Consider the following 13,878-nt stretch of genomic DNA (forward strand, 5'->3'; position numbering starts at 1 on the left):
ATGAACAAATTCTAATGGAAAAACTAAATAGGAATAAGCTTAGTCCCAAATAGGTCGGAGACTCCTGATATTGATTTTACTGTAGTGGTCTAACTATCAAAGTTGGGAAAAGACCCCAAAAATGGAAAAGACAAAGCCATAAAAGGTCTTTCATGATAAGCTTCTAGACATTATTGGCCCTCCTACTTAGCTAAAGCATTTAACAGAATCTGCCACTGCCAGTGACCCTGTGAATCTTGAGGGTCTAGGTTCAGAGATCTAGTTGCATTCTGAAGAATAAGAATGCCTCTGTAGTGGCAGAGTGCAGAAAGTCTTTATTGATGTGCATTGATCCCAAACTGGCAGATATTGTGGACAAGTAGCTGGGAGATGCAGCTGATGGCCATCTCTTTGGGAAGAAATGTATTAAAGAAATTACCATTCAAACTCTTACTTTGCTGGAAAAGGCACTGAGCTAATTGTTTAAGTCATCCTTTCGTGCTCCCTTGGGAACCTCGTTCAGAGGCATAGGAGGGTTGATTCCCTTCTGCCTCCAGCAGGTGGGTCAGTGACATGGAAGAGGCCAGAGAGCCAGAGGATGCTCCTGCCAGAAAAGGCCGGTCATCAACTTTTAAATCTTTTTTGCAAGAAAAAGTTGAATGGCAGACTGCCCTCTTTCTCTAACGATGGCAGCAAATAACTTCATATCCTTGAGTTTTAAGAACAGTGCAGGTTACAAAATAAAGTTTTACTTCCCGCCTGTGTTGTTCCTCTTCGTCAAACTTTTTTCCAGAGCTGGAGGCGATGCTGGTATCGAAAGATCAGAGCTCCATTGAGAAAGGGCCAATAGAGGATTTTTTAATATTTCGACCCAGGGTTTTGTGAGCAACTTTTCTGGTGACAAAAGGAGACGAGTTTTTGTCCAGTGGCAAACTTGAAATTGTTGAACGGTTTTGTGCTGTACAGGCACTTCAATATAGGAGGGATACATTCCCAGATGGACTCTCTTTTTTCAGGAGATTGGATAGTAAAGATAGATTTGAAAGATGCTTATCTGTTGGTGCTGATTCATCCCAATCACAGGTGTTTACTGCAGGTTATCTGGCATGTGAGAAAATGTGAGTGCAAGGCCTCCTGTTTGGACTCTTATCGCCACATTGTGCCTTAGAAAACTACTAAAGCTGGTATTGGCGTTGTTGAGGTCTTGGGAATTGGGATAATTGTGTATTTGGGTGACATGTCGACCATGTCTCAAAAGAGGAAAGGCCCGCAGGTTCAAATAGGTCAAAGTGCACCATTAATTTAGTTAGGCTTTGGGTTTTATGATAAACCAGAAGAAGTGAATTATGGGGGTGGTGATAGACTGTGTGAAGGCCTTGCTTTCCTTCTCAGACAGAAAATCGAGGGTTTAAAGAAGGAGATTTAACAGTTTTGAGAGTAGACAAGTTATCTCTGGTGTAGTTGGGGATTGTTGTCCACTTTAATTGAAGTCATTTTCCTGACCCCTCGATATTACAGGGCTCCTCAGCATTTAAAAGCCCTGCATTTGAGGCGAGGCCTGAGCATGAATTTCCCTACAAGACAGTAGTTGGTTGGCGGCTCTCGCAAATGGAGGCATGGCATGGAAAATCTATATTTGGCCTGTGTAAGAATATCACAGTAGAGTCAGACTTAAGCAAGTCAGGGAGCTTGATGCAGTCATGTTGTCACGGGAGAATAGTGGTCACACAAAGAGGCTCTGCGACATGCTTAGGTCTGCTTGCAGTTTCCTTTGCCATAAAACTTTGCTTTAGGACAGGTCAGTCTGTTATATAAACAAGCTAGTAGGAGCCCACTTGAAGGCTTTGGCCAAAGATTTTTTTGCATTTTTATCTGGCCAAAAATATTATGGTTTGCGCAGGGTTCCTCCCAGGTGTGGTGAACCTGACAGCGGATTGGGGTTCAAGGGTTTTGCGCAGCAGGAGCAACTGGTCTCTTTACAGGTCTGTGTTTCTTCAACGTATTCAACACTGGCAACTTGTTTGCCTCTCAACTGCACTGCAAGTTGCCTCGAGTCTGAAGGTGGAAACCAGATCCTGAAGCAGAAGCAGTGGATGCATTCCTGCAGTCATCAATAGATTTCAAATGCCATCCCTTTCCACCTTTTGTGATGATCCTCAAGACTTTGGTTCAGATCAGGCAGCAAAAAGCAACCCTGCCCCTATTGACTTTGTTCTGGATGCTCAGGTTTGGTATCGTCAACCTTATGAGATCTCTGTAGATTATTCCAGGCTTCATCTAATATTTCCTTGCATCCTTCAAAATCCTTTAAGAAATCCCTTTGATTTGTTCGTGCAAGGTCATCTGCAGTTGAGGGTATTGAAGGGTTCATGACATCCTGCAGTGTCCTAGACTTTTCATAAAAGGCGCTGTCGAGTATGAGGGATTCTTGAGCGCAGTCCGCTATAGCAAGTTAGGAGTACTCATGGTCAGTCTGTGTTAGCTGGTGAGTGGAACAACAGATTGATCCTTTGCGGGTCCTCCAGTGCAAGTGGTAAATTTTCTGGTTGGCCTTTGTTTCCGCTGGCAAAGTTTACAGGACGATTAATGCATAATGGCCATCCATTTTTGGCAGGTCATATTCTACTGAATGGAGAACCTATTGGTAAACATTTCTTGGTATGTAGGGCATTGCGGTCTATCCACCTTAAGAATCCTCTTGGCCCCAGATATCGTTTTTTATTGATTAGAAGCTTTTCTCTTGCAGTGGTGAGATAACATTAATATGTATTTAAAAGAACTTACAGGGAAACTAACAATGTTTCTGTGTCTTATCTCTTTCAGGAGAGTCTAAGATATTAAAGCTTTGGATGCAAATAACGAATCTTTTTCCACACAGGGTATATTTTACATCTCAAGCAGGACTAAGACTATGTATTTTTTTATCCTCCCTTTATGGACTGTGCTATGTTGTGTGTTGTTCAACGTTTAGGACTTCATGAAGAGCTGAGTGATACCTTTCACCCTCCTTCAGCCCCTGAGTTGCTAACATCTGTGAAAGACCCTTACCTCCAGGTCATCTCTTCTGCTTCAGCCAGGTGGGTTAAATGGATCATGAGGGAAGGTATGGTAGAAGCATCAGACTTGGTTCCCCTTCTGCTAGGGGCTATTCCATCTAGAGTCTTATCTCATTAGGATACCTGAAGGACATTATGAAAGCGGCTGACTGGTCGCAGGAATCGAGTTTTAAAAAGTACTATTTCCAAACTATTGTTCAAGTCTCTTACTGCATTGTAGGTACGTTTTAAAGATGTTACAATTGAGCCTCCATTCTTACAGTGGAATGTTAAATCTCCCTCACTATTGTGACAGGAAATTTGGATTCTGTTAAAGACATGGAGGCGAAGATTATTCTCCTCCCTTTTTTTATTTTGTGTATTCTTCTGACTTGTAGCAGAAGAGAAGTGTTCAGTTTTTGTTGGTAAACTTCAAGGGCGATGTTCTACTTTGGTGATTGCTGGCCGCTGAAAAAGAGATAAAGCTCCTGATTTTGTTCAACGGGTTTGGTTCAGACTGAGGCTGCAGGCAAGGAAGTGGAAGTGCCCTCTGGGGCAGGGCTATTTATACAGAGGCTGATGATGTTTTAAGGCCGTCTGTGAGGAAATGGAGTATAAAGAACAAGGGTACTAACCTTGGTTATGCTATTGTATGTTTGTAGCTTCTATGTTTCTGCTCTTTTTATTTAAAATAAAAAGTTACTATGCACAGTTATTTTCTCTTTGTTGCTTAAGTATTCAGTAAAGAAAAATCAGTCATGCTCTTTGCCCCTGTGTCTGTAATAGAATTCAACACTCCCTTCACAATAGTGGGGAAGACTTTATATTGGTGTATAATGGCTGCTCTTCAGAAAGGTATGATCCAGATTTAGGTATGTGGTGATGAACTCAGGAAAGTCCCTCTTCTGCACGACTTCCAAGAACATGTCAGTGGCTGTTTGCAGTCTACAGCGGTCCCTGTGAAGAAATGGCACAACTCATTTTATTGATTGAGACTGGAATACACGAGCAAAAAGCCATGGCAGGTGATAAGAAAACAAATGAAGCCATTTATCAATGCTATTGATGTTTCTCTGAAATAACCAAACACATCACCACAAGTCAACCTGGAACATTTCCTGTTGTGGGGATCGACTGATTTAAACTTTAGTTTACACTGGTTCACAAACAAAAAATATTGTTTTTTTCAAAAGGAAACTTTGCAGAGCAAGGGCATAGACAGACTGACACACTGGACACTAATTTACGGATCTGTGATGCTTTATTCTAAGGATTTAGGGTGTCTTTTTTAACTTCCAAGTAATTCTCTGGGGAGATGCTGAACATAAGGGAAATAACACCAAAATTGATACCACATGAAAGGGGGTGATAATTTGATTGACAGCTTTAAGCAATGCTGCACAACACTGTTCTCAAACGTGGATGCAGTAGTACTACTGTTCCTGGGGCATCAGGAAACAGACCTAATGATCCTCCATTCCAGGCAGTGCACACAGGGAGAACAGCAACAAACATCAAACGGGAGCACTATAAAGAGGAGACATGCCTTTAAGTGTGCTTACCTCTCAATGTGGTTTTGTATACTACAGAGCAAGGGATCCTGCTACATAGCTGCAACTGGATTGAATCTTCTCTCATTGACTAATCTGAGTGACAAATGACCTGAGTGGATTAATTTATGGAGAACTCTCTCAAATTGGAGAAGGATCCACGGGTTTAATATCCTCCTGTATAGCATGTGTATGACAGAGGATATCCAGCCAGTGGTTTCTCCTCTGTATTTCCTCGGGAATTTTTTTGATTTTCAGTAACCACCAAACTCAAAATCAGACCATAGGACTTGTCTTTTCTTTTACAACTTATTTCTGATTCAAAAGGGCTTTGTTCTCTGCCAACCCCCTTTCAAAAACAGGTTAGGATAGGTGATCAAACCTTGCCCTATCACTTCTTTCTAGATGAAACCAGCTCTGTTAAAACATCACAGAAAACAGTTCCATATTCCTAGACACCTGCAGTTCTGCAACTGAAGCAAGGAGAGCAAGTAGTTTTCCAACGCTCAATGTATGCACACCTGAACTGCTTTTCAAGCCCAAAAGCATCAGCATCCTCACATCAATTTAAACTCTGACACTCAAACTAGGTTGGTCAACATCCTAGTACTCACCCTCGACTCAGCGTTCAAATCAGATTCATAGTCAGTGCATCCCCATACCCCCTCACCCTCCCACTGGACATACTGCATACCAATCTTCCCCAAAATATAGTAAGTAGTGGGAGCTACCACCAGCTTCCAGCTTCACTACACCACTAGGCAACAAGATGGGTAGCTGGAAAGAAGCACTGGCTCTCCTAATAAAATGCGCCAAGATGTTCCCTGCAATCATCCAACAAAAGCCTACTTCTGAAACTTAGGACAGACTGTAGCTCAAAAGGATGCAAATGTTTTGCAGTCATCAAATTCCACCAATTGAAGTTGTAGTCTTCTAGCCTTTAGTACAAAGCCAACAACCATCTACATTGAAGCCAATTGCCTTGCCTGCTGTGAAAAGAATTTCACTAAGTTAATGAATTCACAGACTGTAGTTAGATGCTAACTAAATATTTATGTACACTTAACACATAGTATTTTTATCTTGCACAATGAATGCAGGAAGGAAGAAACATTATCATGAAAGTAAATTGACATATGATATATCAGCTGGGAAATTTAGAGTAGTACCAGAAAAGCAGGGAATTTTCTACTCAGGTCCCTTTACATTAGTGTCACCTTCTTTGAAGAAGCTGGCATTGTTAGAGGAGCAGAGAACTCTTCTGGAAGAATGCTTCTCAGCAATCATCTTAGTAATTAGGATGTGCAGGAGTGAACTAAGCTGAGATTGAGAAAAACTCTGTCAGATTTCCTGATGCCCACTCTTTAGTAAAAGGTGGGAGACTATCCACGTTTATGTATGGTTACTCAAACTTTTGGAAAGTCTCAGCAATCAAGAGTTGGGTTTTCCTTAGAACTCTAAGTTATAGTTAGGCCAACAATATCAACATTCTTCAGAGCTGAAAATGACTGGCATAAGTCTGCTTCATGGTGTGGCCCAGCAGCCTATGAACCATGAGGGTACTGCTGCTCACTGCACCAGAGAACATCTGATCTTTATCAAAGTCTAAGCGTATTTCCAAAGTTACAGGTGACAACTCTGATAGAGGTCAGGTATGTGTGCCTGCCACCCCTGCTGAGAGAACCTCTGTGTCACCAAGACCAGACCATCGCAGGCCACCACTTGCTCATGTAACAATACATGCACACAGAATCATAGATTCGGATGATCCTGTCTAATTCCTCCTGTGCTGCTCTTTTTTGTGCCTAGAGACCATGAGGAACAATAACAGCACAGACTCAACCATGAGGGTCCCCAGCGAAAAACTCACGATGGCACAATGCACATTGTTGTCCATCTAAGTGGACATTATCCAGGCTAATGTCCTCCACTCTCTCTATATACAATCTAGCATTCACTACTTCTTTCTACCCATTCATAATGCGTTCAACATCAAGAGGTCACTGCTACTAAAGATCCTATGGTGAGGAATAAAAGACACACCTCCTTCATACTTAGTCACCAGGCTAATGAGTAAAGGTCTCCATGTTCTACATGGTTACCCCTAGTGCAAGCTTCTCTAAATCTTGCATCTATTTTCCAGTGCTGGAACCAGTTGTGATGCAACCTCATATAGGCAATAATGGCATGAGCTAGCCACACCATTTTCTAGGTCACAAAGGACAGATGAGAGAGACTGTTCTTTCTGACTCTCTTGGTTGTATGTCAGAAGATCATGGGTAAGACATAGACATGTTAAAATACTGCAGCCTTAATATTATTTATTTAATTATTTATGGCGATTTTTAGAGCGCGCAAATACCCGAGGGTGTCTCGGCGCTGTTGTCACAGAACTCTCTGTCGGAGAAGGGGGTTTAGGCTTGGAACAACCATGTTTTCAGTTTTTTTCTGAAATTGAGCAGAGTTGGTGCACATTTGATGTGGAGAGGGAGAGTGTTCCACAGTCTGGCTGTGGCAACGGTGAAGCGTTTGTCTCCCCAGTTAGCCCTTCTTGTGCGGGGGACTGTTAGCAGATGGGCTGAGGATGAACGCAGTGTTCTTCGCTGTTCGGGCGGGTGAAAGGCTTGTTTTAGGAATAGGGGGCCATGATTGTGGATCGCTTTATAAGCTATGCACAAGGCTTTAAATTTGATTCGGCTCCTCACCGGCAGCCAATGTAGCTGTTGGATGTAGGGGGAGACAGATGCAAATCTGGGAATGGGTAGCAGGGTCCTGGCTGCTGCATTCTGTACAGTCTGTAGTTTGTTGAGGACCTTTTGTTGTGCATTTAGAAGCAAGGCATTACAATAGTCCGTTTTAGAAAAGACTAACGTGCTGACTAAAGTTTTGCCTGCAGAAGATGGTAAGTACGGAATGAGTTTTTTGATCTTTTTTAAGGTGTGGAAGGAGGATGAAACCACTGAATTTGCATGCTGCTGGAAGGACAATTTATTGTCAAAGATAACCCCCAGATTTTGTACCTTGACCACTGGTTCTGGAGGTTGTCCGATTTGTTGGGGCCACCATTGTGGAGACCAGATTGGTTGTAGTCTCCCGAATGTCATCACTTCTGTTTTATCAGAATTTAGCTTGAGGCAGTTTGATGACATCCAGGAGCTTATTGCTTTCATGCCAGATTGGAAGTTTGAAGCTACTGTTTGGCCATCATCGAATACGGACAACACCAGTTGTGTGTCGTCTGCGTATGTGGTGAGAGAAAATCCGTGGGATTTGATGACCCTCGCTAAGTCAGACACATATATATTAAACAGTGTCGGGCTTAGCGAGGATCCCTGTGGTACACCGCAAGGCAAGGAGAAAGTCTGGGAGGTGTATTGTCCCAACTTCACCGTTTGTGGGCGGTTTGACAAGAATGAGGCGAGAAGCTCCTTAGCTTTGTCCCTTATTCCTATAGCCGCGACACGGTCGATCAGTGTGGTATGATCGACCGTGTCGAAGGCTGCGGACAGATCTAAAAGTATGAGGATTGCAGCTCCTCCATTGTCCATAGTGGATCGTATCTCGTCCGCAGCTTTCAGGAGTGTTGTCTCCGTGCCGTGTCCCTGACGGAACCCGAACTGGGTGTCATCCAGTAAGTTGTTGTTGTGGATGTATGTTGACAATTGCTGGTTCATGATCTTTTCAAAGATTTTGGCCGGAAAAGGGAGGCATGCAATAGGCCTGTAGCTGGCTGGAAGAGAAGGGTCTAAACTGGGTTTTTTGAGTAGCGGTTTAATAATGGCTTCCTTCCATACCGAAGGGTAGGTGCCGGATGTGAACATTGCGTTGCAGATAGTGGTGAGTGACGGGGCAACGGCTTCTGCGACGAGGTTGAGAATGGCAGGAGGGCATGGGTCAAGTGGTGATCCAGATTTGGTTCGGGCGATCAGGGGTTGAACAGTTTCTTTCGTGGTATTTTCGAAGGCTGAAAATTGTGGGGTTTTATTGGCAGTGGAGTGCTCGGTATGGGATAAGGAAGGGTCAGGCGAAAAAGTGGAGAAGATGGCTCTGACCTTATCTTCGAAAAATTTGGCCAGTGCATCTGAAAGGGCCTGTAATCTGAGGGATTCCGAGAACCAGGGGGCGGATGGAAACTTACTGTTCCTGTGAGAGGTTTTTGTGGGGGCTAGTTTGTTACAGGCTGCGTTCAGATTCTCCAGGTAGGTAGCTGAAGCATCTACAGGGTCCTGATTGTTTAGCGGAGGGCTGTCATGTATGATCTGAGTAAGCTGGTTGAGATTAATGTTCTTCCAGTCTCTGAATTTCGTTGATCCAGAAGTTGTCTGGGAGGGTGGACAAGGATTAATGGGAGCTGAAAAGCATACTGCCGAATGGTCTGTCCATATTAGAGGGATGACCTTAGTGATTGTGATGTCTCTGTTGTTGGTAAATAGGCCGTCTAGGGTGTGCCCTGCTAAGTGGGTGGGTGATTTGACAATTTACAGGAGGCCTACTGTCTCCAAGTCCCCGAGTAATGTTCCTGTATCAGGGTCTTCATGAGATTCAAGATGAAAATTGAAGTCACCTAAAACGGTGAAGTGTTGGGATCCAATAGACATCTCGATGATTTTGTCTAAGCTTGAGAGAAATTTTGATCTGGATCCTGGGGGGCGGTAGATTAGCAAACCTCTAAAGGTAGTTTTACTGGAGATGCGTATGGCGAAAAGGAGAGCCTCGCACTCAGGAAGAGTTGTTTCTGATGTTGTTAGTTTTAGGTGCTCTTTGTGTATAATTGCTATTCCTCCGCCTTTTCTTAAGGGTCTATCTAGCTTGCTTACACAATAGTTGTTAGGCATGGCGTCTCTGAAGTCAGGTCCAGAGGATTCGTGTCCCCATGTCTTGGTAATAAATAATATATCCAGATCATGGGAGTCAATGAACTCGGCGATTTCAATTTTGTGTTTAGGTAAGGAACGGACGTTTATTAGGGCTGCAGACACTGTGGGTGGGGGGGTAGTGGTGTCTGTAGACGGCGTCTCCGTGCATGTGGGACATTTAAGCGGTCCGATGCAAGAGTTGTAGTTAAGGAGGGGTATGGGATGGGCTTTCTCGGATTATGGTTTATAACTCAGGAGTTCTGCGGAGGAGTAGGATAGCAGAGGAGAGTTGGTGATGGGCCGCGGACCAGGCAGAGCAGGGGGGGTGGCCCTAGGCCCGGCCTCGGTGCGGACGAGCGCAGACGAGCTTGCCTTATGCGCGCCTTCGGCGCGCAATCGTCGCACCCGCTGCGCTCGTCCGCTGCGCTTCCGGTTCCTGTGCATGTAAATAGTATTGGATTGGATAAAAGTAGAGGGCGTGGTGAGCGCCGATGGGCGTGTCCTGTGGCCGAGGGCGGCGTTGCTGTGGCAACCCTCTTCGCTACAGCAATGGATCTGCTGGGCGGTCAGGTGTCATCAGCGAGCGAGCGCTTCAGAGTAAATTCAAGTGACAGTCAATTACAGATTTAAAAAACACAACGTGCTAGTGAGGCTAAAATCTCCCGGCTTCCGCCTCAGGAGAGAGTCTGTGAAACAGCGCTAGTACGCAGCGCGAATCAATTTAAGGACTGGCTGTGGGCGTGGTCAGCGCCGATGGGCGTGTCCTGTGGCCGAGGGCAGCGTTGCTGTGGCAACCCTCTCCGCTACAGCAATGGATCTGCTGGGCGGTCAGGTGTCATCAGCGAGCGAGCGCTTCAGAGTAAATTCAAGTGACAGTCAATTACAGATTTAAAAAACACAACGTGCTAGTGAGGCTAAAATCTCCCGGCTTCCGCCTCAGGAGAGAGTCTGTGAAACAGCGCTAGTACGCAGCGCGAATCAATTTAAGGACTGGCTGTGGGCGTGGTCAGCACCGATGGGCGTGTCCTGTGGCCGAGGGCGGCGTTGCTGTGGCAACCCTTTCCGCTACAGCAATGGATATGCTGGGCGGTCAGGTGTCATCATCATCGTACGAAAGTTTCATGAAAGTATGCAAACACGAATAAGTATAGATTTATTATTTTGAACTCCACGGCCATGTACCTTGAAGATATACATGTTGTCAAGATACACGTACAGAGTTAAGTATAAAAAACAATACTTGCCTGGGAGTTTAAAGATTATAACTCCATGGTGTCCCAAATGGAGCAGGGATGTGTTTAGGGATGTGGTTCGAGTTCATCCGCATTCACATGAGCGAGTCCTATCTTAGAGGTTCACCACTCTTGACTAAGTGGAAAAGGAAGGGCCTACAAATCTGTTCCCTCTCCCACCTCAATTTCGTCCCCTCAAATGAGCAAGTTTAAAGCAATGCCATGTACCCAAAATGGAATCTAGGAACGGAGACCAAGGACAGTTAAAAGGATGCAGGACTGAACACCTGTGGATCAACTGAGGCTGACCGGGCTAAGCGTAAACCTCAGAGAGACATTTAACTAGAAATCGGGGATAAAGGCTTGATCACATACAATTCCCTCTAGCTAGAGTTTGGCACAACCAGGCTCCCAATCTGATAGCCACTCACTGACATAAATCTCACCATATTTCTCCACCATTAAACTGCTAGCATGTCCCACCTGAACAGTGGTGACAGTCCACACTATTTTTGTGCATCACAGTGATAAGCGGGATTCTCTCTCTGCTAGAGGTAACCCACAAAAAGCACCACATGTGGTCATTTCTCCAGCTCTGAGTGAACTCTCTTCTACTCCCTTCTTAGGACCCACTGGTCCTTTGATCCATGCCTGTTCTTCTTGTCCTCAGGCTTGCCTAAGACATTCCAGGGAAATCAGTGAATCTTAAAGTGAACAGACTAGACAGAGATCAAATGGTAGACATATGTGCTGAAGAAAACTGCAGACAGTGTCCTTGATGCATCTTTGCCACAGCATTCCTCTTTACAGACTGGGCAAAAAAGTACTAAAAGTATATGGCCTCTGGCAGATGAACCAACTCTTGCAGCACATGTATTCAACATTTGCCAGGAGGGCTTCCTCTGAACTTCAGAATTTAAAAAGAAAGGAGTAAATGACTTATTAGGTAATACCAAGTAGCTTAGAATGCAGTCACACACTTTGCTGACACCCTAAGACATTGCTCCCACTGAAATAGTTAATTTAGTCCTAGGTATATGATTGCTAGTTCCCATTAGGGCAACTTACCAATTATGAGAGGAACACTGGACAGTCAGGTATCACTTAGTTTGTTCATTCCACAACACACTTCCTGGTCTTCTATAAAAAGGAGATTTAGAATCTGATTTGGATGGTAATGGGACTCCTGCCATAACATGATGGAAGTCCATTCTAGGAATTCCGCACGTGTTTAGGATGCATGCATTCCGAACGCTGTCTTTTGTACGAACGTGTCTTTAGGACGCATTTGTTCAGCAAGCAAGTTGTTTTAACGACTTGCCTAAGGGGGGTGCTGGATGTTGGAATAGTTTAAATTACTATTCCAACTCAATCTGCGCAACAGTAGGGAAGGTGTTGGACTTTAAATCCAACACCATTCCATCAATACGTCTCCTAAAAGCAAGTTGTTGTTCGTTCTATTGTTGGCGCTGTGTTAGCACAGCATGATTCTGGCTTTGGCCAAAAGAATGTATCCCCAATCTAGCCATCTCTGTCCTCCAACAGCCTAATGAACAGCAGTGAAATGCATCTTTCCCGTTGGTGGGGCTAACAGCTTTGCATCAGAAACAAGCATCACGCATTGGCGAGGCTGTCAAAAATGGTGCCTAATTTAGTCGTGCTGGTCAACGGCCATTTTTACCATCATGACAATCTTGCACACAAAGTCCTGCAGATGTTACTGATGTGTTGGCGATAATTCGCAGCACTTAAGACATACTGGTAATCTTGTAACTGTAACAGTGCACTCTCCAGTACCTGTTTATAAGGCTGCAATTCTACCAAGCGGGATGGTATCACAACATTTTCCCCCAAGGCGGCTCTCATCATGTGAGCATGAGACATTTCAGGGGATGATAGAAGATTTGGGGCCAGATGTTGGTAAAATAGATTTACCGATTTTTAATTACCGAATTTTACCGATTCGGTAATTAAAAATCGGTAAATCTAAGGGGTGGACATGTAGGTATTCCAGATGTGCTGGAATACCGAATCGGAAGAATTCGGTATTTACCGATTCGGTAAATACCGAATCGGTAATGGCCATTCATTTCTATGGGCTTTGAAGCCCATAGGAATGAATGGGCATTACCGATACCGAATCGGTAAATACCGATTTTCACAAAGGTGCAGGGGGTGTCACTTTGACACCCTCTGGCACCCCCAAAACAGGCTCGGGTGCCATGTGGCAGGCATACATGCCCTAAGGGTAGGTCTGCCTGCCACATGGCATAGGTGTGCATGCACACATGTGCATGCACACCAGAATCGGTATTTTACCATCAAATTGGATTTGATGGTAAAATACCGATTCGGTAAGGCCTCTGGGACTCTGAAGAGTCCCACCTACATCTGGGTGCCTCAGAATCTGTAAAATTACTGAATTTTTATTTTACCGAATCGGTAAAATTACCGATTCGGTAATTTTACCAATTCGGTAAAATAATGCCCCCTACATACCTGTCACCCATGTACCGATCGGTAACGGCCAAAATCGGCTGTTACCACTCTGTAAATGGCCTCAAACGGCCACCTACATCTGGCCCTTAGTATGTAAAAGAGGAATCCTTGCTCCTGTGGTGGGAATCTTTAAATTTCCAAGACCCGCCTCCCCCAATGTGTTAGAGGTGTTTCTTTTACTACAGCGATGAGCGGCAGTACAGTCATTATACCCTAAATGAGTCCCTTAGCCTGGTGGCCTAGGTGCTTCCCCTTAATCCTAGAGGCCTGGGCTCTAATGCAGCTTCACCATGTTGACTAAAAACTCAGCATTTCTGGGCACACCACTTAACCTTCCTGTGCCTCAGATTGTAAATTTGTAATGTGATGTGTTAAATACAAACTAATTGTGTTATATATTATTCCAATTGGATTTTCCCACTGTTCTACCTTCCATCTCTATTTCTTTAATGTGGTTACCAGCGAATCCTCCACGCATTGCTATTTTGTGTACAGCACATCATGTTTCAGTCATACGCCACCTCTAATCAAAAAATATCTGTAAAGCGCTATGCTGTTCCCTGAGGTAGGTTTGTACTGCACACCTAAGATAAGACAGTGAAAATCACCATGCCCTTTGCAGACTGTAAATCATCAACATCACTTGTCCAAGACAGGGGATTGGAATACATAAATACATCATAAGGCAAAAAAGGAAATCGTTTTAAAGCCCAGGAGGTTTGGCCTT

At 44.2% G+C, this 13,878-nt stretch overlaps 1 protein-coding gene across 3 annotated transcripts in view; it reads right to left on the reverse strand.

The window, feature by feature from the left end:
- Nucleotides 1-2,915: 2,915 nt before the first annotated feature.
- The window catches only part of LOC147728393 (ureidoglycolate lyase-like), a 481,711-nt gene continuing 470,748 nt past the window's right edge, over nucleotides 2,916-13,878 (reverse strand). For all 3 annotated transcript variants that reach the window (XM_086962176.1, XM_086962177.1, XM_086962175.1), the window contains one exon: nucleotides 2,916-3,971. In XM_086962176.1, the coding sequence (XP_086818302.1) occupies nucleotides 3,836-3,971 (136 nt within the window). In that variant the 3' untranslated portion in view covers nucleotides 2,916-3,835. The remainder of the gene's footprint in view (nucleotides 3,972-13,878) is intronic.

Source organism: Lissotriton vulgaris, chromosome 3_1 (assembly GCF_964263255.1).
Source record: "Lissotriton vulgaris chromosome 3_1, aLisVul1.2, whole genome shotgun sequence".
Taxonomy (NCBI): Eukaryota; Metazoa; Chordata; class Amphibia; order Caudata; family Salamandridae; genus Lissotriton; species Lissotriton vulgaris.